Source organism: Heterodontus francisci, chromosome 9 (assembly GCF_036365525.1).
Source record: "Heterodontus francisci isolate sHetFra1 chromosome 9, sHetFra1.hap1, whole genome shotgun sequence".
In the NCBI taxonomy this organism is placed as follows: Eukaryota; Metazoa; Chordata; class Chondrichthyes; order Heterodontiformes; family Heterodontidae; genus Heterodontus; species Heterodontus francisci.
Window position 1 is genome coordinate 113,335,987 of NC_090379.1, and position 22,207 is coordinate 113,358,193.

Here is a 22,207-nt window from a genome sequence, read left to right on the forward strand (position 1 = left end):
TAGAATACAAAAGCAGGGATGTAATGCTGGAACTGTATAAAACACTGGTTAGGCTACAGCTGGAGTATTGCATACAGTTCTGGTCACCACATTACAGGAAGGACATAATTGCTCTGGAGAGAGTACAGAGGAGATTTATAAGAATGTTTTCAGGGCTTGAAATTTGCAGCTATGAGGAAAGATTGGATAGGCTGGGGTTGTTTTCCTTAGAACAGAGGAGGCTGAGAGGTGACTTAATTGAGGTGTACAAAATTATGAGGGGCCTAGACAGATTAGACAGGAAGGACCTGTTTGCCCTAGCGGAGAGGTCAATTACCAGCTGGCACTGATTTAAGGTGATTGGTAGAAGGATTAAAGGGGACACGAGGAAAAGCTTTTCCCCCCCAGAGGATGGTGGGTGTCTGGAATTCACTGCCTGGATTGGTGGTGGAGGCAGAAACCCTCAACTCTTAAAAAAAGGTACCTGGTCATGCACCTGAAGTGCCGTAATCTGCAAGGCTATGGATCAGGTGCTGGAAGGTGCGATTAGATTGGGCAGCTAGTTTTTTCGCCGGGCAGACATTATGGGCTGAATGGCCTCCTTCTGTGTCGTTAATTTTTCTATGATTCTATAAAGATCTTTTCTCTGATCCATTGGTTGTGATCAGCTCATTATATAGCTTGTTGTTTAGCAAGCAAGCAGCCCTGTGCAGTAATTTCACTAGGTACGTACACACCTCTTTTGAAGATGTGTCTGGTGCTGCACCTTCTACAGCTGTACCGAACCAGGGTTGGTCTCCAAGTTTGATGGTGATCAAGGAGCATGGCCAAGCCATGAGGTTACAGGTTATGGCAGCAAACAATTCTCCTGCTGCGATTATGCATATGGATGCCCAGTTTGGGCAGTTTGATCTGATCTCATCTGTTCTACTTAGCAAGATAAAATCACAATATAATAAAAGATGTCTTCACAGTCTTCACAAGGACTGTGCAGTGGAAACTTCTACCTACGCTATTATGGACACATGTTTGTGGCAGGTAGGTTTGTGAGGACGAGGTCAAGCAGGATACTTTGTTTCCTCACCACTGACACAAGCACAGGCTGGCAGCAATCAGCCTCAGGACTTGACCCGCTCAGTGGTGGTACTATCCAGCCATTCTTGCACATTTTAGACCGCCACCCAGAATACATTCCGTGTCCTTGCCTCTTTCAGAAATTCCTCTAACTGATGTTCAACACAGAAGAGTATCTAATCTTTGGCTAAATTAAGAGAAAATTATTTATACAGCAGGCTGTTGCAGCAACTGCTTAAGATAGATAACCATTACATCTTGTAAGAAAAAAAATTGGATAAATATTTGAAGCAGAGGAACATAGAGAGCTGTGGGCTGAGTACAGGGCAGTGGGATTAATTTTGGATTGTTCTAGTATAGAACCAGCTCAAATGACCATCTTTGGTGCTGTAAAATTATGTGGTACTGATTGTAACAGTTAAACTTCAGACACAAAGATACATTTAGGTAAATTTATTTTTGGGAATGGTGGATGGAGTTTGCGGCCGGGGAGTTTGTTGCAGTACCAGGTTAGCCAGAAGATCCAATGTCAACATGAGAGAGCAGATGTGGGTGTAGACTGTAAGTTACGTCTGGACTTGGAAAATAATATCCAACCCTCATTGTCAAATGAAAGCGACGGGAAGTCTACAGTCCAAAGTGACAGGAAAACTAATTAGATAAACCCCACACAACTCACATCAGCACAGGTTTATCCCAAGAAATTCTGAACAGAAATGAGATGCGTTTCATAACATGATCTATTTGCATTCAACTACTTTCCATACAATTAAAGGGAAATAAAATGCGAAAGAAATTTCAAATGGCCCATGATACAAATAGTTGGAGTTCAAGGCTCTCATTTCCAAATCAAATGCAGCACCACTGCTGCTCAGGCCAGCTGTAGGCTGGTACACAAAGTATATTCCTGAACCCAGTGTTTAAAATGACCCATGTTTGTACATCTTATCATTCCAGAAAAAACAATGCCTTAAAAAAAAACCTCTATCTACTGGTCACTGGAAATGTGACATTAAATTACTGTTTGTATATAACCTTGTAGTTTGAGACTTTCAAAAGTTTCCAGTATGACTGCAGAGCACATCCTCAGGAAACAAGTTATATAAACATAACACACCCTTCTTAGGTTATAGCAAGGACAGCATTTCATGTGTGCAGTTTCTATTGAACTCTTACGCTCTTGGATTTACTATAGTGTAAAACACTAAAAAATATATGTAACGTATCTATTTGGAACAGAATGCTACTCATATTACATAGCGATTTGCTTTGCAGCTACACTTGGCAAATGGAGCTGCGGCATTGACTACAATCAGAATTATCAAATCAATCCTATATGCCTTAATCCATCCCACCCAGCTAATTGAGATCAGTTCATGAATCGGGCCGACACATAGTCCACTTGCAGTTCTGACGAAGTCCATGATAAAGTCTTCCTCACAACTGAAGTAAACCTGCTGCTCTACTGGTGTGACGTTCAATCCTGCAACACCTCAGCAACTGTTCAACAGACAGAGAACCATGGCAAAATTCCGAACTTCGATGAACTTCTTTGAACTGAAAAGCAGAATTCAGGTGCGCGATGCCATCGCAATCAGGCTTCAGGATCAGGTTTACTTTTGGTGTTCCTTTGCTCAGAATTTATGTAACAGATAGTTCTGTGACATGGGTAGACCCTATACTAAGGGAGCATTCTCATCGGTATGTCATTTTTAATTTTGCTTGCATGAAATGTCACCAACTGTGCACATAAAATTCATCTGGATGGGAAATCCTCCCACACCCCCCTCCCCAGTTGCCAAGGGTTTCGTGGTGACAGCTGGAATTCTGGCATTAACATGGAGAACAGTAGGACAATCATATAATTCTGTTATAAAGGGAATATCTAAATTCAGCATCCTTACATCAGTACCGTGATGCCACTTTTCATACCTTCAAAAGCAAAACAAGAGGCAGCATTTGACCTACTGGAGTTATTCTTCCATTTTGCTAGCCTCAGCAGTTCGAACTATTCCCAATCCCAAACCCCCACCATATTTTCATATCCCTTAAAGCTCTTCCCAAGTTTCTATTTCTGTTTTAGGAACCTCAATAGAAAGCATTTATCGCTTTCTGGAACACATTCACACAACCCTTGTGGAGTGGTGTCTCCTGATTTCACTTTAAAAAGCTTAGCCCGAATTCCTCATTTCGGGATAATCCTGCAAAAGATGACAGTCGTTCCTATGCATCTTGTTAAACACATCATTAATTCAAAAACCTCAAGTCAAATCACCTAACTAACCTCATGATCAACACCAAAGAACATAATCCAAGTTTATCCAGGGTTCCATCATAAAAGACTCCCTTTATCCCAGGTATCAACCTGGTGAATCATCACTGGTGTTTTTCCAAGGTCAATCCATCCTTCCTAAGATAGTATGTTCAGCTTTGTTGCTCTATCATAGAACAGCACAGAAGGAGGCCATTTGGCCCATTGAGTCTACACTGGCTCTTTCGAGAATTAATCCAGTTAGTCTCAATCCCCCATTCTCTCTATATCCCTGCAATTTTATATTCAAATATTTATCAGATTTCCTTTGAAGCTTACAACTGAATCTGTTATCAGGCAATGCATCCAAATCTAACCAGTCGTTGCACAAGTAAGTTTTTCCTCACGGCGCCTCTGGTTCTTTTGCCAATCACCTTAAATCTGAGCCATCTGGTTATCAGCCTTTCAAATATTGGAAACAGTTTCTCTTTACTTATTCTTGTCTAAACTCATGATTTTAAACATCTCTATCAAATTTCCCCTTAGCCTTCTCTGCTTGAAGAACAACCCCAGCTTCTCCAGTCCATCCAATTACTGTAATCCCTCATCCCTGGAAGCTCCGTTTTATCTCTTCTGTACCCTTTCCAAAGCTTTCATGTCCTTTCTAATGCATGGAGCCTAGAATTGGGCACAATTACTCCAGCTGGGGCTGAACTAATCTTTCATATAGGCTTTGCATAACTTCTTAAATTTTGCACTCTATGAAGTTTAGGATGCCATATATTTTATTAACTGCTTTGTTAACCTGCCCTGTCATCTTAAAAGATTTGCACAAAACTACCCCCAGGTCTCTCTGCTCTTGCATCTACTTTAAAATCGCACTGTTAGTCAGATCAGGGCTCTATATAACTGCAGGAACACTGTTATGCTTTATGTTTTTATTTGTTTCATGGGCAGCACAGCAGCGCAGTGGTTAGCACCACTGCCTCACAGCTCCAGCAACCCGGGTTCAATTCTGGGTACTGCCTGTGTGGAGTTTGCAAGTTCTCCCTGTGTCTGCATGGGTTTTCGCCGGGTGCTCCGGTTTCCTCCCACAGCCAAAGACTTGCAGGTTGATAGGTAAATTGGCCATTATAATTGCCCCTAGTATAGGTAGGTGGTAGGAGAATTGAGGGAAGGTGGAGCTGTGGTAGGAATATGGGATTAATGCAGGATTAGTATAAATGGGTGTTGATGGTCGGCACAGACTCGGTGGGCCGAAGGGCCTGTTTCAGTGCTGTATCTCTAAATAAATAAATAAATGGGATGTGGGCATCGCTGGCAAGGCCAGCAACTGTTGCCCATCCCTAACTGCCCTAGAGAAGGTGGTGGTGAGCTGCCTTCTTGAACCACTACAGTTCATCTGGTGCGGGTACGCCCACAGTGCAGTTAGGGAGGGAGTTCCAGGATTTTGAAACAGTAACTGTGAAGAACGACGATATATTTTGTGGTGAAGCCAAGCAGCCCTGAGTCATTTTGTACATCTGAAAGCCAGCTTTAATAGCTTATCTACTTTTGCCCCTAAATCTCTGTTCATCTATCCCCTCAGCACATTTTCATTTAACGATAGCTCCATCTGCCATGCTTATCTTCCAAGTCTGCTACCTCAAAGTGCTCCAGATGGTGTAACCCACAAATTCTAACCACCAAAAACATGACCAGGGCAGCAGATACTAAGTTGACAGGTACTTCCCTTCAGGATCTAAAAGATTTGAAAATTCCTGTCTTCAGCTGGGAGAATTCGACGGCTTCAAAAAGCAACAACCAATAAAATCTACTGGCAGGAGGGAATGGGATTTTACTGTGCCGATGCTGCCTTCACCTCTTGCTAAAACTAAACGTTGAATCAATTCCAGTTTTCTACCAATACATGCAGTCCAGCAGCACATACAAATAAAAGTTAACCATCTAAATAGCTGATAATAAGAACACTCAGCACATTTCTCTCTGAAACCTTAACTCTGTTTCTCTTTTTGCAGATGCTGTCTGACCTGGAGTGTTCACAGAATTCTGTACTTATTTCAGATTTCAGACATTGTAGTATTTTGCTTTTATTATAAATAGCTGACAGTGGCGCAGTGGTTAGCACCGCAGCCTCACAGCTCCAGCGACCCGGGTTCAATTCTGGGTACTGCCTGTGTGGAGTTTGCAAGTTCTCCCCGTGTCTGCGTGGGTTTCCTCCGGGTGCTCCGGTTTCCTCCGGGTGCTCCGGTTTCCTCCCACATGCCAAAGACTTGCAGGGTTGATAGGTTAATTGACCATTATAAATTGCCCCTAGTATAGGTAGGTGGTAGGGAAATATAGGGACAGGGTGGATGTGGTAGGAATATGGAATTAGTGTAGGATTAGTATAAATGGGTGGTTGATGGTCGGCACAGACTCGGTGGGCCGAAGGGCCTGTTTCAGTGCTGTATCTCTAAACTAAACTAAACATTTTTAACTGATCCATTACCATCCTGTAATGAACCAGATTCAAAGATCCTCTAAATGTATACCTTTGCAAGCCTGGCTCGTTTGATGAGGTCATTGAGTTTGCGCAGTGCAGCATTCCGAGGTAAACACTTAATGTCATTGAAGAGGTCCTCTGTTTCCATCTCAAAAAGTTTTCGATTCTCTGTAATCTGGAGGGGTTTGGACCAGAAGGAGCCTATGTAGACACGTACAACCTCTGGGGTATCAATCACTTTGCCAAGGGACCACATCAATGCACCATACACCCTCATCAGTTGCTGTGTATCAACTTGGTCTGCCTTGTTGAGGACAACTCTAATTTTGTCATCTTGGCCTTTTAGTGCCTTGATAGCCTCGGAAAACTCATCAGATATATCTAACTTGTGAGCATCAAACAGCAGGATGATACGATCAACTCTTTCAGCAAACCATCGCAATACTTCTGAAAAATCATACCCTAAAAAAAAAAGCAGACAGAAGACATGGTTAAATACTTCTTTCACCTATAATAATAAACATGGCAACATATACAAGTCAGCTCTATATACAGCCTTGTGCTAATCACATCCTCAGTTTCTTCAACTGGAGAAGGCTGCAACAAATTCATCACACATGGAACACAACACAACACATGCCCATTTCAATCCCAATTATGTGCACCGAAGAGGACAGATATACCCAAGATGCATAAGCCGACCATTCTTCCGTTATCAATTTTCATAAACGGAAGTATAACAGGACCGGCCACTCTACTGACCTGTGAACTCAGGCTACATGTTAAGCAATGGCGCTTTGAGAAAACACAATATTATAAAATTGCATCAGATGTTGTCCTCTCCAGAACAGCTCTAACATACAGTTAACTCTAGCAACTGTCCAACACACCAAAGAGGAGGGGAACATAATCTCACATTAGAAAGAACAGCTGAAAACACACACTCATCTCTTGGCTCCTACAATTACAAAAAACATCTGCTGTAGACTATCCTAGAACTAGATCTGGAACCTCGTCTGATGAATTTTAGACTCCTTAAAATTAGGGACGACCCAAAAATATCTGGAATATACAGCTCACCATATAGCCAACAACAGTGCGGACAGAGTCTATCTGGTTGCCCGTAACCCACCAATTAAATGTCTTCCATACCACTTTATGGGATGGATGATTGGTGCTTTCTTGTAGGGTGCTGTGTTGCTGATTGGCTTCTCTAGCGAATTGCTTTACATGGCTTCTTGCACAACTGGCTAAGTGTGGCATTTACATAGCATTACCATAGTATTTACATCGTATACAGACCAATCAGCCCAAAAGGTCTGAGCTGGTGTTGATGCTCCTCCCACCCTTCATCTAATCCCATCAATATATCCTTCTATTCCTTTCTCCCTCATCTGTTTATCTAGTTCCCCCAAAATGCATCTATGCTATTCGCTTTTACTACTCCTTGTGGTAGGTTTCACATCTTAAAATAGAACAGTTAAGTAATAAAATTATTTGGCAAAATCATTACCATTTAACAGTTTTCCTTGGTACTGATTGCAGGTCGTACAGCACTGAAGGAGGCTGCTCAGGCCATCATGCCTCTGTCAGCTCTTTGAAACAGATATCCAATTAGTCCCACTTTGCTCTTTTCCCATAGTCCTGAAAACATTTTCTTTTCAAGTATAAATCTGATTGCCTTTTCACAGTTACTACTGGATCTGCTCCCACCACCCTTTCAGGCAGCGTATTCCAGATCATAGCTTGCTGCATAAAAAAAATTCTCACCATCGCCTCCCCTGGCTCTTTTGCCAATTATCATAAATCTGTGTCCCTTGGTCATCAACTATTCTGCCAGTGGAAACAGTTTCTCCCTATTAACTCTATCAAAACCCTTCATAATTTTGAACACCTCTATCAAATCTCCCTTTAACCTGCCCTGTTCAAAAGGAGAATAACTAGCTGCTCTAGTCTCTCCACATAACTAAAGGTCCTCATCCCTGGTGCCATCCTGGTAAATCTCTTCCACAACATCTTCAAGGCACTGACATCCTTCCCAAAATTGGACAGTATGGTAGTGAAGGCTGCATTCTAACTCAAACAGTACAATGCACAGAATCAAAGCCCTGTGCTACAAACAGCAGCAGCCCACAGGGAAAACGGTTAAGTGTTAAAAGTAGCCAGCTGTTATGCACAAAAGCTGCAAGCAGTGGATTCTGAACCCACAAAAATATTTCCCCATTACATCATTCATGGGGAATTTTTACATCAAATGGGTTTGTTCTTCAAAGAAATTAAGAGGGAATAAAATTTAGGCCCTTCTTGCGGTTCCTGAATTCTGTTCAATCAGAAGAGCTTTGAGAACATTCACCACATGTACTTCAAGAGGATTTTGTAAAAAGTTTTTTTTTAGGTCCAAGATACTAGATAGTTAACTATTAAATCTGTAAGGACAGAAAGACAGATTTCAGAGTGTAATGGAGATGATCACATAAAAACTGCCTGTATAGCTTCTGAAGTGTTCTGCAGCAACTAGCATACATTTTTGAAAGGAGGCAAAGAAATAAACTCTATACAAAGCAGTTTGACACGGAATCTTGGAGTTTAAAAAAAAAGTGAATGAACCGGAAAGAATGAGGAAGACCATACTTATAGTAAGTAATGACATTTTTCCCAATGCATCCTTCATGTACAAACTGAATTATGCCAAAGCAGGACAGAAAACTGAAGTGGGAACCTGCTGAGGCCACCTTGAAATACAAAACTCCAAGGCCTAGTCATCCTGAGTTATGAGATCAGTACTGCACAAGAATACATCGATCAGAGAAAAGAGAAAGTCGCTGCACATTAGCCCAGAAGGTAACCACAAGGAGAATGAAGCCAGCTGATGAAAGGTTAGCGACCCAAAACATTAACCGTTTTTCTCTCTGCAGATGTTGCCTGATCTGCTGAGTGTTTCAGGCATTTTGTGTTTTTATTTCAGATTCCCAGCAAACATAGTGTTTCGGTTTTGTTTCAGAAAGCAGAAGCATAATTTGATGATTCTTCTTCAGACAAGAAAATGAAACATATTTTACTTAAACGAAACTACCTAAATTAGCAAATGCTCCTCCTTCTATCTATATAAATGGTACAGTTCTGAAGAAAAATACAAATAAAATTTTAGCAAAATGAAGGTTCAGATAATCAGAGAATCACAGTATCGTTGCAGTGCAGAAGGCGGCAATTTGGTCCACACTGGCTTTCCGAAAGAGCAATTCACTCAGTTCCATTCCCCCGCCTTCACCCCATAACCCTGCACATTCTTCCTTTTCATCTAACAGTCTAAGTCCCCTTTGAATGCTTCAATTGAACCAGCTAGCAACTTGTGGCAAGGAACACATACCCTGTGAATTGAAAATCACCACAAGTTTCTGGCTGATTTGCACCACTGTCTCATTAGTTTCACAAAAACAGCATTTGGCTCTTAACATCCCCATGATTTTCATGACGTTGCTCCAATCGTACATTACTTGTCCATTAAACTCACCACAGAATGCTAAGTCTACTAATTAACAGCATAAATACCCTCTTAAATCATGCTATAATTGACAACGACTGCAAGTCAACATCACTTGCCCAGAAATTAAACACTTAAGCATGGAATTTCATTCCTTCAGGTTGAATTGTTGGAAATATTAAAGTCAAATTAAAAATTTTTGTTCCTACTTTTCATTTGTCCTTTTTTCCCCTCACTCCATTCATTCTTTCTTTCTTTCTCTACTTGATATGACATTGTTCCTTCAATTCACCCTCCTCCTCCTCAGTCCTTGGTGTTTATTTCTCAATCCTTTAAGTTAAGAGAGATACACTTTGTCCTGTTGTTTATAAAGGTCACAGATGCCTTGTTGTTCTCACAATGCTAGTATCAACTCACACTTCCAGCAACTTAGTGGGCAAAAAATGTTACAAGCATGAACAGGCACAAACAAGTCTAATGGCACGCTGCAAGATGCCCTACTCCAGTAAAATCTGGCCCGTGGAAACCTTCTGATCTACAGAATTAAAAAAGTGGGAGTAAAATCCCAAACTTTCCTCGCTACAGTGATTTTAATCCATAGCCTGGAAATGCAGTCATATCTGTATTTGTATGGCACAACATCCCTTAAGAATAATGAGTGTTCTGCAAATTTATGCTTAGAAACTTTGGGCATTAGAGTGACTTTGCTCAGCAATCTCTTCCGCCCAACCATGCAGCTTAGTCACACTGTGTATTGCTTTGAGGCTTCACTTGGAAAATAACATTCGACTACTACCTTCATCCAGTCCACAAAAAAAAGCTTTAAATGCAAGACCTGCAACAGCTGTGTAAATCTAGACAGACAATGTCAATATATAAAATACATAGGCAGAGAGATACCATTTTGATAAAGGGCATCACCCTCTGAACAGAATTCCTGAACCTGCAGTGAATATGGATTAGCTGCAATTTTAAAAAAAGGAATGTGACAGGATCCTGAATGAAGAGCATATTTACAGTTATACAGGGTCAGGTGCAAGTTAGCTATAATTGTGAGGGGGCATTGACTATCAGTGCCTCCTTGGAGTTTTACTCAGTTGCTTTAAGTAGTCAAGAGAGCAATTACCCAGATGTTCCTGATTTAACAGCTGGATTTTTGGCTCTGCATGGATGGGGTGAGCTTAATAGGTTTAATGGTCTTTTGCTGCTCTTTTTGTTTGTTCATAAAGGGAGCGCCCAAGTAGATTTTCCAATTTTGACAACCAATCTGTACATGTGTGAATGCACTCCTCAGCTAGCCCACTAAATAAAAGCTTACCATGTTATGAGAATATATTAGCCAAGTAAAAATAATATATCCATAAATCCCAGTATTAGCAGCTTGAAAACTGGCGAGAAGCTAGCAAACTCCCCAATAAATAATCCTCCGACTGGCCAAAAAAAGCATCACACAGAGTGCTAGCGAAATATGGCTAAGGAAGGAAAAGGATTGCAAGTGGAAAACAAGCGCAAGTTATTGCTCAGTTTTCTGGTGTCCTGCAACAAATTCTGCGTTAGTCAAAAATAACTATTTATTTATTACACTAATCAATCAGAATACCACGATCTGTGTTTAAATGAGAACCCTGACCATTGATTTTTCAAGTTAAGGAAGCAAGAACTTCTTAATGGGACTATTGAAAAAAAAAAGCTTGCCTGCGTTGTTAAGCCTTATTTAGTAAAGTACTTTTTCAGTCAGAGTTAAGCCAATACACTACACTGCACAATACATTGCTCGTGCAATAGTCTCAACTCTACTGCTCTCAGCACAATTAGTGCCAAACCTGCACCAAGTTCTTCACCCAAGTGTTATACAGCAAAAATACTTACTCCAGGTAGAGGCTAATTCTGGAAGGGTAGAATTGTGGAGTTGGGGGGGGGGGGGGGGGGGTGGGGGAAAGCGGGCGGCTAAGCAAATGTGGTAAGGAACAACCAGGCAGATCACGAGGGAAAGAAACAGGAACACTGAGGGAGAACTCAGACATGAGATACATGAGGTTCAGTAGGCAAAGACATCCAAGTGGAATACAAGTGGAAGTCATAGGGGTCATGTGAAGGCATACAAGGCCACCAGATGCATGGAGTTCAGGAAGGGGGACTTTTGTTTATTTGTTCAACCACCCTCCTCCCCACCCCACCCCCAAATAATTCTACCTTCCGTCATCCGTAGAGCCCATTAAAATCTGTAAGCTTACTCCTGCTCCTAAGCCTCCACCTCTCTTGAGGCAATCGCCAGCAGGACTGCCAGCAGCAACTTAGCTTTATTCTGTGGGGATAAAATCCAGCTTCAAGCTTTTAACAGCAGCACAACAGAATCAGCAGACACAACCCACATCTTATCAGTCTAAAGCATTAAACAGAACTCAAACACACTACAGCACAAGACTAATGAAGAATGAAAAGTAATGAAAATACCATTAGCTATTACTTTGCTCAAAGGAAATTCCAGGATTTAACCAGCAACACATGCTATTGGTTCACCTTGGTAAAGGAATTTAACTGAGAAAATTGAGGGTAATCCAGCAGATTTGTGCATATACAACAAAGGAGCCAACAATGAAAAACTGCTTTATTAATTGAAACTAAGTGATAATAGGATAAAAGTCAGTGAAAACCCACTGTGTGCAAGCCATTTATAAGTTTACTACAGACTATAGACAGTGGGACTGAACACACCAATTGCCACTAGAATATTTGCAGTGCCTTCAAGTTCTCTGTAGCTGTGGATAAGGAATACCAAACAATGTTTGGGGAAGTGAAGGGGAAAAGGATACCCTTGTTTACCACACCATGGGTAAAATTTTACAGACCACCCCCCCGCGCCCCCCCCCAAAGTTGGGGTTTGTGACGGGGTAGGGGGAGGGGGAGAGGGCCACCACACACCCCGACACGGGAGGTCCCGACCCAATATTGCCAGCGGCAGCGAGGCCTTGTGGCAGCTACCCTTGCAGCTTGGCGACAGGGCCCCCATTTACATATGCAAATAAATTAAAATTAATGCATTAATTATACTTGCGTTCCCACCTTCCGTCCTGGTGCGATCATCCTGCCGCTGGCCAGCACTCCCACGCCTTCAGATCCCCGTCCGGGGAAACGAGGCGCCACACTGGTGGGGAGGGTGGAGGAGACAAGTTTCTCAGTGCAGGAGGGGGGCAACGGGGCCAAAGTCACATTATTGGTTTAGGAGATGCTGGGAACGACTGGAGGTTAAATTTAATGCAGTTTGCGGTGAGGGGCTAGGTCAGATTGTACAGGTAAGTGTTTTGGGGAGGGGGAGGGAAAATTAATAATTTTATGGTTATTGGTGGGTGGGAGAGGGGCAAAATAAATGTATTTATTTTATTCGCTTTATCTTTAAATATTTAAATCTGCCAGGAGGGCAGACAACCCTTTAAAAATAGCATCAGCGCCTGCACACAGGCAGCCGATGCCAATTCCAGGGATGGACAGCTGCCCCCTCCACATGATTGGGGGGGGGAGGGGGGGGGGGGGGAAGTGGCCCACCACGGGCATTCAAATGCACCGCTGCATGGAAGATTGCGACGGCTCCACGACATGCGGCCAGTGCGGGTGGGCTGCCATTTTTCTCATCTGCCGCCGACCTCGGCAGTGGGCACAGAAGATTACGCCCCCATACTACTGCCACAGGTCCAGGTTGTCACTGCAAGGTGACTAACTCATTCCCCTCCCCACCTTCTCAAAAACAGCAAACAGGAACGTGAAGGTTGCCTCTGTGCCTACACAGGATTTTTTTTTCCAGTCTAATTGGGAAGAAATCACCTAACTCAGCAATATCCATTCTTCTATCCAAATATATTAGGCATGGGTAGCTGACCAAGACAAGCTGAGCAACTGGGAAGGAGGAGATTTCTATAATAAGTGCCTGCTTGAGAGTTCCCAAAATGTGGTCAACGTTAATACTGAGCAAGCATTATTGCAAATTGCTAAAACAGAGAGTCATTTGTAATAAGTATTTTACAGATTGCAGATGGCTTGATGCAGTTTATGCATATATAAAATTGCTCACATTACAAGTATGAAGATAAATTTGGATTTTATTGCACACTTCCTCATTTACCAGATTCATTCAGATGTGAGGACCCAAAATAAGCTTTAACGTCTGCAATTTTCAATTTAAAAATATTTGGTCAATTGGTCATGGAGCTGAAGCCAACCACTGTCAGTTGGGTAGATGTTGCCCTTCTTGCAGGTTTGTCTTCACTCTTCCAAGACAGAGATACTAAATGACAAGTTGACACCTGAAAGGCATCCCTCTGGTATTTCAACCCACAGCCAATACAGCCAGCTCCATCCTCTACTCCCATTAACATCTTTGGAGCAATCTACCAGGCATCAAGATCCAAAACTACCACCTTTCGACGAAATAATTTTTTAGCATATTTTTGGGTTTAAATTCATTTTTTTCTCATTTCAGTTTGTAGCTCTTTGCCTGGTTGACCTTAAAATGATAAATTGTCAGGGAAAGTAAAATCAAGTTAAGAAAGAACCTGCATTTATATAGCACCTTCTCTGCCCACTGGATGTCCCAAAGCACCTGGCAGTCATTGAAGCCTTTTGGAAGTGTAGTAAGAAATGTGATGTAGGAATTTAATATGATAGAGTGAGGGATGAATGCAAGTGCAGTCCCATGGAGAAAGGCAAGGGAGATGAGTCGGGGAGGATGACAATCAATGTAGTCAAAGGGTGCAGAAAAGTTGGAGAACAAGAAGGGATACCATGTATCCAAGCATACCATGGTCACAGAGGAAGTTATTTGCGACTTTAGCCAGGGTAGCCTCAGTGTTGTGGCATGAGCCAAGACAGACTGGAGGGACACTGAAAAGGGAGTTTCAGGAGAGAGAGGTATGGAGTTGAGCAGCAAGAACTTCAAGGACCTTAAAAAGGAAAGGGAGGTTGGAATAAAAACAAGAAACGCTGGAACCACTCAGCAGGTCTAGCAGCATCTGTGGAAAGAGAAGCAGAGTTAACGTTTCTGGTCAGTGACCCTTCTTCGGAAAGGGAGGTTGGATATGGGGCAACTGTTAAAAAGGACAGATGGGTCAAAAGTGATTTTTCTCTATTGGGAAGGGTAACAGTGGTTTTGAAGGGGAAAAAGGATGGTGGCAGAGGAAAGGGAACATTTAACAATGTCAGCTGATGTGTGGGCCAACAGTTGGAGTTGAGTGATCATTTCAATGGGGAAGGGATCTGACGGAACAAAAGATGAAACTCATTAAAAAAAACTTGCTTTCTCTTTCAACACTAAATATTCTACTCGGGTTCAGCATCACAGAACACTCCCAGAAGCAAGTGTTGCAACCTGTAAGATACAAAGTGTGCCTTTGCATGCCCAATGTCAAGGTAAGCATTAGCAATACCCAGAGATTGAACAGGGAAGTGCACATCAGCTTACTGGAAAACACCATGGTGCTCTCACCTTCAGTAGAAAGGCTGAATATACATCAGACCAAGACTCAGGCTGTAAACCAACAGAATTTATTCAACAGGAAACAGGCAAATGCACAGTACTCCATGTAAATCAATTCATGGAGGTAATTAACAGAATTTACTATTATATTGAAGATGCTTTCAAAAGATCGTTGAAAACAGTTGCTCACTTAATGTTGTGAAATACAAGTCAAGTTCAGAGCTAAACTGGTGCATTCCATTTGCTGGCAGCAGACTGATGAACTGGGCATAAACAACAACAGGTAAATCCCCAACTGGAAGCTTCTGACCAGTGTTAACTGCAAAATTAGCCAATCACACACCCAGCCCATTCTTACAAGTCCTAGGCAAGGCTGTCAATCAGAATCACTATCTCAGGATGCTTGATCTTTTAATCTGATTCAATATCATGTCAGAACAAAAAAATCTTCAACGAACTAGCTTTTTAATTACATACATTGGCCACCATTCAAAGCATCCAAACAAATTACAAATCAAGCCTGCAACCCCACATCATTAGAAACTTCAAAATGAAAAGTTTGGCCATTTAAACATATAAAACCCATTATCCAACAAGAATCATCTAAATAATTCCTAATTTAGAAGGGTAGCAGGGATAATCCAGGTAATTATAGACTGGTGAGCCTGACGTCAGTGGTAGGGAAGCTGCTGGAGAAGATACTGAGGGATAGGATCTATTCCCATTTGGAAGAAAATGGGCTTATCAGTGATAGGCAACATGGTTTTGTGCAGGGAAGGTCATGTCTTACCAACTTAATAGAATTCTTTGAGGAAGTGACAAAGTTGATTGATGAGGGAAGGGCTGTAGATGTCATATACATGGACTTCAGTAAGGCGTTTGATAAGGTTCCCCATGGTAGGCTGATGGAGAAAGGGAAGGCGCATGGGGTCCAAGGTATACTAGCTAGATGGATAAAGAACTGGCTGGGCAACAGGAGACAGAGAGTAGCAGTGGAAGGGAGTTTCTCAAAATGGAGACGTGTGACCAGTGGTGTTCCACAGGGATCTGTGCTGGGACCACTGTTGTTTGTGATATACATAAATGATTTGGAGGAAAGTATAGGTGGTCTGATTAGCAAGTTTGCAGACGACACCAAGATTGGTGGAGTAGCAGATAGTGAAGGGGACTGTCAGAGAATACTGCAGAATATAGATAGATTGGAGAGTTGGGCAGAGAAATGGCAGATGGAGTTCAATCAGGGCAAATGCGAGGTGATGCATTTTGGAAGATCCAATTCAAGAGCGAACTATACAGTAAATGGAAAAGTCCTGGGGAAAATTGATGTACAGAGAGATTTGGGTGTTCAGGTCCATTGTTCCCTGAAGGTGGCAACGCAGGTCAATAGAGTGGTCAAGAAGGCATACGGCATGCTTTCCTTCATCGGACGGGGTATTGAGTACAAGAGTTGGCAGGTCATGTTACAGTTGTATAGGACTTTGGTTCGGCCACATTTGGAATACTGCATGCAGTTCTGGTCGCCACATTACCAAAAGGATGTGGATGCTTTGGAGAGGGTGCAGAGGAGGTTCACCAGGATGTTGCCTGGTATGGAGGGCGCTAGCTATGAAGAGAGGTTGAGTAGACTAGGATTATTTTCATTAGAAAGATGGAGGTTGAGGGGGGACCTGATTGAGGTGTACAAAATCATGAGAGGTATAGACAGGGTGGATAGCAAGAAGCTTTTTCCCCAGAGTGGGGGATTCAATTACTAGGGGACATGAGTTCAAAGTGAAAGGGGAAAAGTTTAGGGGGGGATATGCGTGGAAAGTTCTTTACGCAGAGGGTGGTGGGTGCCTGGAACGCGTTGCCAGCGGAGGTGGTAGAGGTGGGCATGATGGCGTCTTTTAAGATGTATCTAGACAGATACATGAATGGGCAGGAAGCAAAGAGATACAGACCCTTAGAAAATAGGTGACATGTTTAGATAGAGGATCTGCATCGGCGCAGGCTTGGAGGGCCGAAGGGCCTGTTCCTGTGCTGTAATTTTCTTTGTTCTTTGTAGACCTGCACATTCATCAAGACTCTCAGAACCTGTGTTTTTTTTTTAAGCTTTCAAAAGTGCTCACCATTTCCTTATGTGAATTAGGTTACTAATCAGTGCGCTGTTATGAGCAATAAAGGAATTCAAATTAATATTCTAATAATTTATATTACAACAGTGATCTGCAAGGAGCAACATAGTATGCTCTGGGCAAAGAGTGAGAAGGTCAGATGAATTTAATCCAAAGAACGTTAAGACTATCAAAAAAAAGTTGACAGTATGGTGAAAAGCAACAATATTGTCGCACGGAGGGTTGCATAATTTAAGGTAACCTAGTGGGTTAACGCGTTACATAATTAGAAATAACTAGTATGTATAGCCAAGTAACATTAGCAAGACATTGTTAATACTATAATTGGTACAAAAAAAACCTCAAGGGCGCTGAACCTCTGGCATCAACCAGCATAAACAGATTAGAACTACTTGCATACTCTCATGTGTACCTGTAACAGTAACCTTATGGTTGCTGTCTGTAATAAGTTGTGTAGTTATGATTAAAAAGCATTAAAATGACATCTCATTGTTCCTGGTTTTTGAGCATATTTAAAGCAGTCTGGATCAGCCTGTATATTAAACCTATTGGGGACAAAAAAAAAAACTATCATCCTAGGACATTTTAGGTGCCAGTAACATTATGGAAATGCACTTGTGCTCCAGATAAAACAAAATCAGGTAACCACTCACAAGTAATCTCCAATCTCCTAAAATATGGACAAATGGCAAAAAACGTGAATGATCTTGTGCAGTTTGGCATCATATACATTTTGCAAATAATAATCTAGTTGTACTCAGGAAAATGGAAAAATTAACTGCAACAAGGTCAAATCTTCAGTTTGACAGCTCATCCTCAGCTGTCAAGTCCAAAAAGTAACATCTCATAAAAGTAGCAGAGCTAGAGCAAACTTGGGAAAAAGGTGATCCTTTTCTGAACAGCTCTGGATTGTAGATGTAGTGAAATGATATTCCACCTTGTCCAACAGTTCATTACCTGTATGGTTGCAACAGAATGTATACAGAAGCCAGTTAGCTAATGTGCAATTAGAGGCAATAGGTCGAATGAGAATTTTATATGAATTAAAGTTGCCAGGGCTTGATGATTTAGTCATTTGTTATGAAAGACATGGCCACTCAAGTAATTCAGTTTGTTGAATTGCACTGGGGTCCTCCTGTGAAACAGGAGTTGAATCTAGATCAGGGCTCATCTTACTATCCTAACTGTTCAGCCTCATCAAGGATTGTTAACTGAGAAAAAGCATGCAAGAAGTCACAAAACTAAGCAGATTTCACTTACACAGTGGCGCAGTGGTTAGCACCGCAGCCTCACAGCTCCAGCGACCCGGGTTCAATTCTGGCTACTGCCTGTGTGGAGTTTGCAAGTTCTCCCTGTGTCTGCGTGGGTTTCCTCCGGGTCCTCCGGTTTCCTCCCACAGCCAAAAGACTTGCAGGTTGGTAGGTAAATTGGCCATTATAAATTGCCACTAGTATAGGCAGGTGGTAGGGGAATATAGGGACAGGTGAAGATGTGGTAGAAATATGGGATTAGTGTAGGATTAGTATAAATGGGTGGTTAATGGTCGGCACAGACTCGGTGGGCCGAAGGGCCTGTTTCAGTGCTGTATCTCTAAATCTAAAATCTAAATCTAAAACTGCTTTAAAGATGAATTTCCCCATATACTCTGAGCATCCATGCAACTGACCAATTCCCTGGTGTATGAAGTCTTAGCCCCCGATTTTTGGACGATTACATAAACAGCACACACTTACTCACCCAGATTCTCTATGCTTGAGAGATATTTCAGATAAGCAACTATTATTATTTAGCTGCCCTAGTATATTATTTAACCCTTATGGAAATTAAGTAATGATTCAAATTGATTCAACACAAACACACTTGCCATTACCAGATTTCCATGATAGAAACCATGCTGTGGAAGTGTGCTATGTGGCTAACTGTGATGCAAGTCTGTTTTAAGTGCCAGAATTTGTATCCTTGCCAACATTTGATTCCAGTTGTTTACTGTCGGGTTCCATTCTTTATTCATTAGGATTGTTCAACGGACAGGGTATCCTGCAGTCAGCCTGGAGTTTACAGACTTGAACCCAGTCTAAGTTCACTGAAGAGGAGACTGAGGAAATGCTATTTTTAAAATAAAGGAGGAAAAGGAAAAAAAAAAGTGAAGAAATTAAAATTGCGAACAAAAAAATCTTCTAGCATGGGAAAAGTTGAAGCTTGAAAATGACAGTCAAGGTCATTGTCAATAAAATATAACTGCCGAGGAGGAAACAGAAAACAAAATACTCAACATTTCCTGTGCGTAATTCGGGACAGATGTCATATAGCCACCCAGCCTGCTTTTAAAGGAGCCCACTCACCTCTACTCATACGTTGCTTCTCCCCAGAGAGGATTCCAGGTGTGTCGATAATAGTAATGCTCTGCAGCACTTGGTTTGGGAGTTGAGCACACATGAACCTGCAAGGGGAAAAAAACATGGCATCAGGGAGGCCCTGTACACTATAGATGGATAGTTCCTTAAACCTCGAGACCCCAAACAGCCAATTCAAATGGAAACCAGAAGTTTAAATACACAAGCAACTATTTTAATGAAGAACAAGGAGAGTTGCAGCATATGTTAGTACCTGGGAAGATTCTATATGTAACCTGTACTTGCACCACAGATGTCCTCAGCAACGAAAGGGGGAATACATTGAGAGAAATTTGTCCACAATACAATTGTCTGCAGATAAATTTAACCATGATATACAAGGTTACAGGAATTGCAAGAGGACCAAGAGATTACATTACATATAACAGACTGTTTTATTAAAATAACCACAGTGGGGGTCCTGTTCTGCGACGGTTTCAATAATCCGCACCAATACAGTTCAGGAGCTTTGCAATGGCTGTGAGTAAATAACTGCCAGCACTTAGCTATGCAAACCAGATTGTCCAAGGGTCATAGCAGTCTGTGCTGAAATAGTCAATTTCAGTTGGGGTCCCAAAATTAGCGTCAGTACCCTTGGGCTAAAGGGCAGGGAGGGAAATCCAAGTTCCTGCATCTTAGTATCCAGCAACACCTGCTGGAAATGTACAGAACAGGTTCAACTGTGATGCTCTTCACAGTCAAATAGCTAGTCAACACACTCTGCTCAGACTCGTTCATGAAGAAAGTCAGTTTGTGAGGTACTGGAGGTCATAAATCATCCATGAAACCATTTTTCAGCAAGTCAGTGGTGTCAGGAGTAAAGCGGAGGAAGGAAGCTTGAAAGTAAATGTGGAAACTGAACTGACTTTTGTTTAGGTGATATTAACATACAGCGAGCTCCTGAACAAGTTGCATCCCATTAAATAAGGAAAAAGCAGACACCACTTGTGGCCACGCAACCATTTTACCCCTCCCTGCTCAAAACCAAATCAGTAAGTGTGAAAGATGCTTTGACAAAAATTATGTACTTTACCTATTTTTGGCTTATCTGCTTCTTTAAATCCAATCAAAATACATCAGGAGTTTAAAACCCAGCTGTTAAATTTCACATCCCAACCATAAATCAATGCAATGCCATTTGGTATAGGCATGTCAAAGATTACAGCTTTGAGAAACCAAGCAACATAATTCAAACAAACAATGCTGTGTGATTATGTGCGTGACAGTTCCTTTTTCAATTGCCAGTTATGTAAATCCAGGAAGTCCCTACCACCATCTCAGAACTATTTAAGTTTAATTGTTCCAATCAAAGCATCGGTTTGGAATTAAACATTAGGTCAGATCAGTGTGGTGAGAAATATGAATCACTGAGCAGTGAATTATTAAAAATGCTATTTCACACAGCGATTAAAAATATGCTTTTCTTTCGAAAAAGCAAGAAAGCATCATTGCTAGTGTAACATGCCTTTACATTATTTATTCATGCATTTACAAATTAAGCACAATGTGACAAAACCACACCTGCCAAACAGAAACATATTAATTTAGTCATATGGAACACTTTGAACTTTTACTGGACATTGAACATAACCTGTTTAAAAAGACCACAGAGCTGAACAGTTAGGGGGCAACAGAGTAACCCCAGTGAAAGCATTGCCAATATGGAGAATAGTAATTCGGGGCTGTGTACTGAGTTTTTAAAATTTTCCCAACTGATTCCAAAATTCAATGAGGGAGACTCAGAAGCAAATTTTGTACCTTTTGAAAAATTTGCAAGGCACTTAAAATGGCTGAGAGCTGGACTCTTCTGCTGCAAAGTAAGCTAACCAGAAAAGCCCGTGAGGTTTATTCCCTGTTGCCAGATAAGAATTCATCAAATTATGAACTGAGAAAAGATGCTATCCTCGGGGTATATGAGCTAGTACTGGAAGCCTACCGCCAGAAGTTTCAAACCCTCAGGAAGCAAGCTGATCAAACTTACTTGGACGGAGAGAGTAGCAAGCAGCTGGCTCTTGACCAGTGGTTGAGGGCTCTTAAAAGTGCAGCACAGCTATGAAAACCTCAGAGAGGTGATTTTGCTAGAGGAATTTAAAAACTCTCTTTCCCCCTCTCCGTAAAGACCTATGTGGAGGAACAAAAAATACATACAGCGAGGCAAGCTGTAGTTCTGGCTGCAAGTTTGCTCTAATTTACAAGTGGTTCCCCAGGGGAAAACCTTTCCTATTCACTCCCACAAATCCAAAAAGGGAAAAGGGTGGAAAGGTGATAGGAGGCCAATCAGTCCTGGGAGAGAAAGAAAAACATGACACACAGGGAGCCCTCCTCCAACCAAAAAGGATAGTGCTGGAAGTAGGAGTGAGACCCAGAGGCCTGTGTGCTTCCATTGTATTAAGGCACATCATCTAAGAGCTGACTGTTGGAAACCACAGGAAAGCCTGTAGGCTTAAGCAGGGCACACCTGCTCAGTGAAGGAGAAGGGACCCTACTGGAAAGCACAGTTGAGCAAACTGTGGCTTTAACTGCAGCAGCAGTAAGACTCAGAAAAAAATACTGCTGCAGGTGCAGGAAAATTTATTAGGATCCCTGAATGTTATCAGGATTTTGTATCCAAAGGGACAGTAACCCCATACCCCTTGAGTGTGGCATGTAAGCCCATAGTAATCCTCATTGATACAGGGGCCACAAGATCCCTTTTGCTGGGAAAAGACTTGATGTTTCCCCCAAAGTGCAGTAAATACCAGAATGGTGGTAAATGGTATTGGAGGGCAGTGGGGGGGGGGTTGACCTGCTCCTGGGTAATGATCTGGCAGGGGCGAAAGTGGTAGCTTCCCCTGTAGTGAAAGAGACACCGAAGGAGGTCAGAGAGACAGGGCAGTGGCAGGAGATGGTTCCCTGCAGTTTACCTGAACGTGTGGTGAATCGGTCCATGACCAAACCAGCTCCCTCAGAGGTGACTGAATTGG

At 42.0% G+C, this 22,207-nt stretch overlaps 1 protein-coding gene across 1 annotated transcript in view; it reads right to left on the bottom strand.

Moving 5' to 3' along the window:
• Window positions 1-22,207, bottom strand: part of LOC137373990 (EH domain-containing protein 3-like) — a 90,490-nt gene that overhangs the window by 43,311 nt on the left and 24,972 nt on the right. The window contains exons 3-4 of the mRNA XM_068039708.1: window positions 19,194-19,291; window positions 5,839-6,251 (exon numbers count right to left, since the gene is read on the bottom strand). Of these exons, the coding sequence (XP_067895809.1) occupies window positions 5,839-6,251; window positions 19,194-19,291 (511 nt within the window). The remainder of the gene's footprint in view (window positions 1-5,838; window positions 6,252-19,193; window positions 19,292-22,207) is intronic.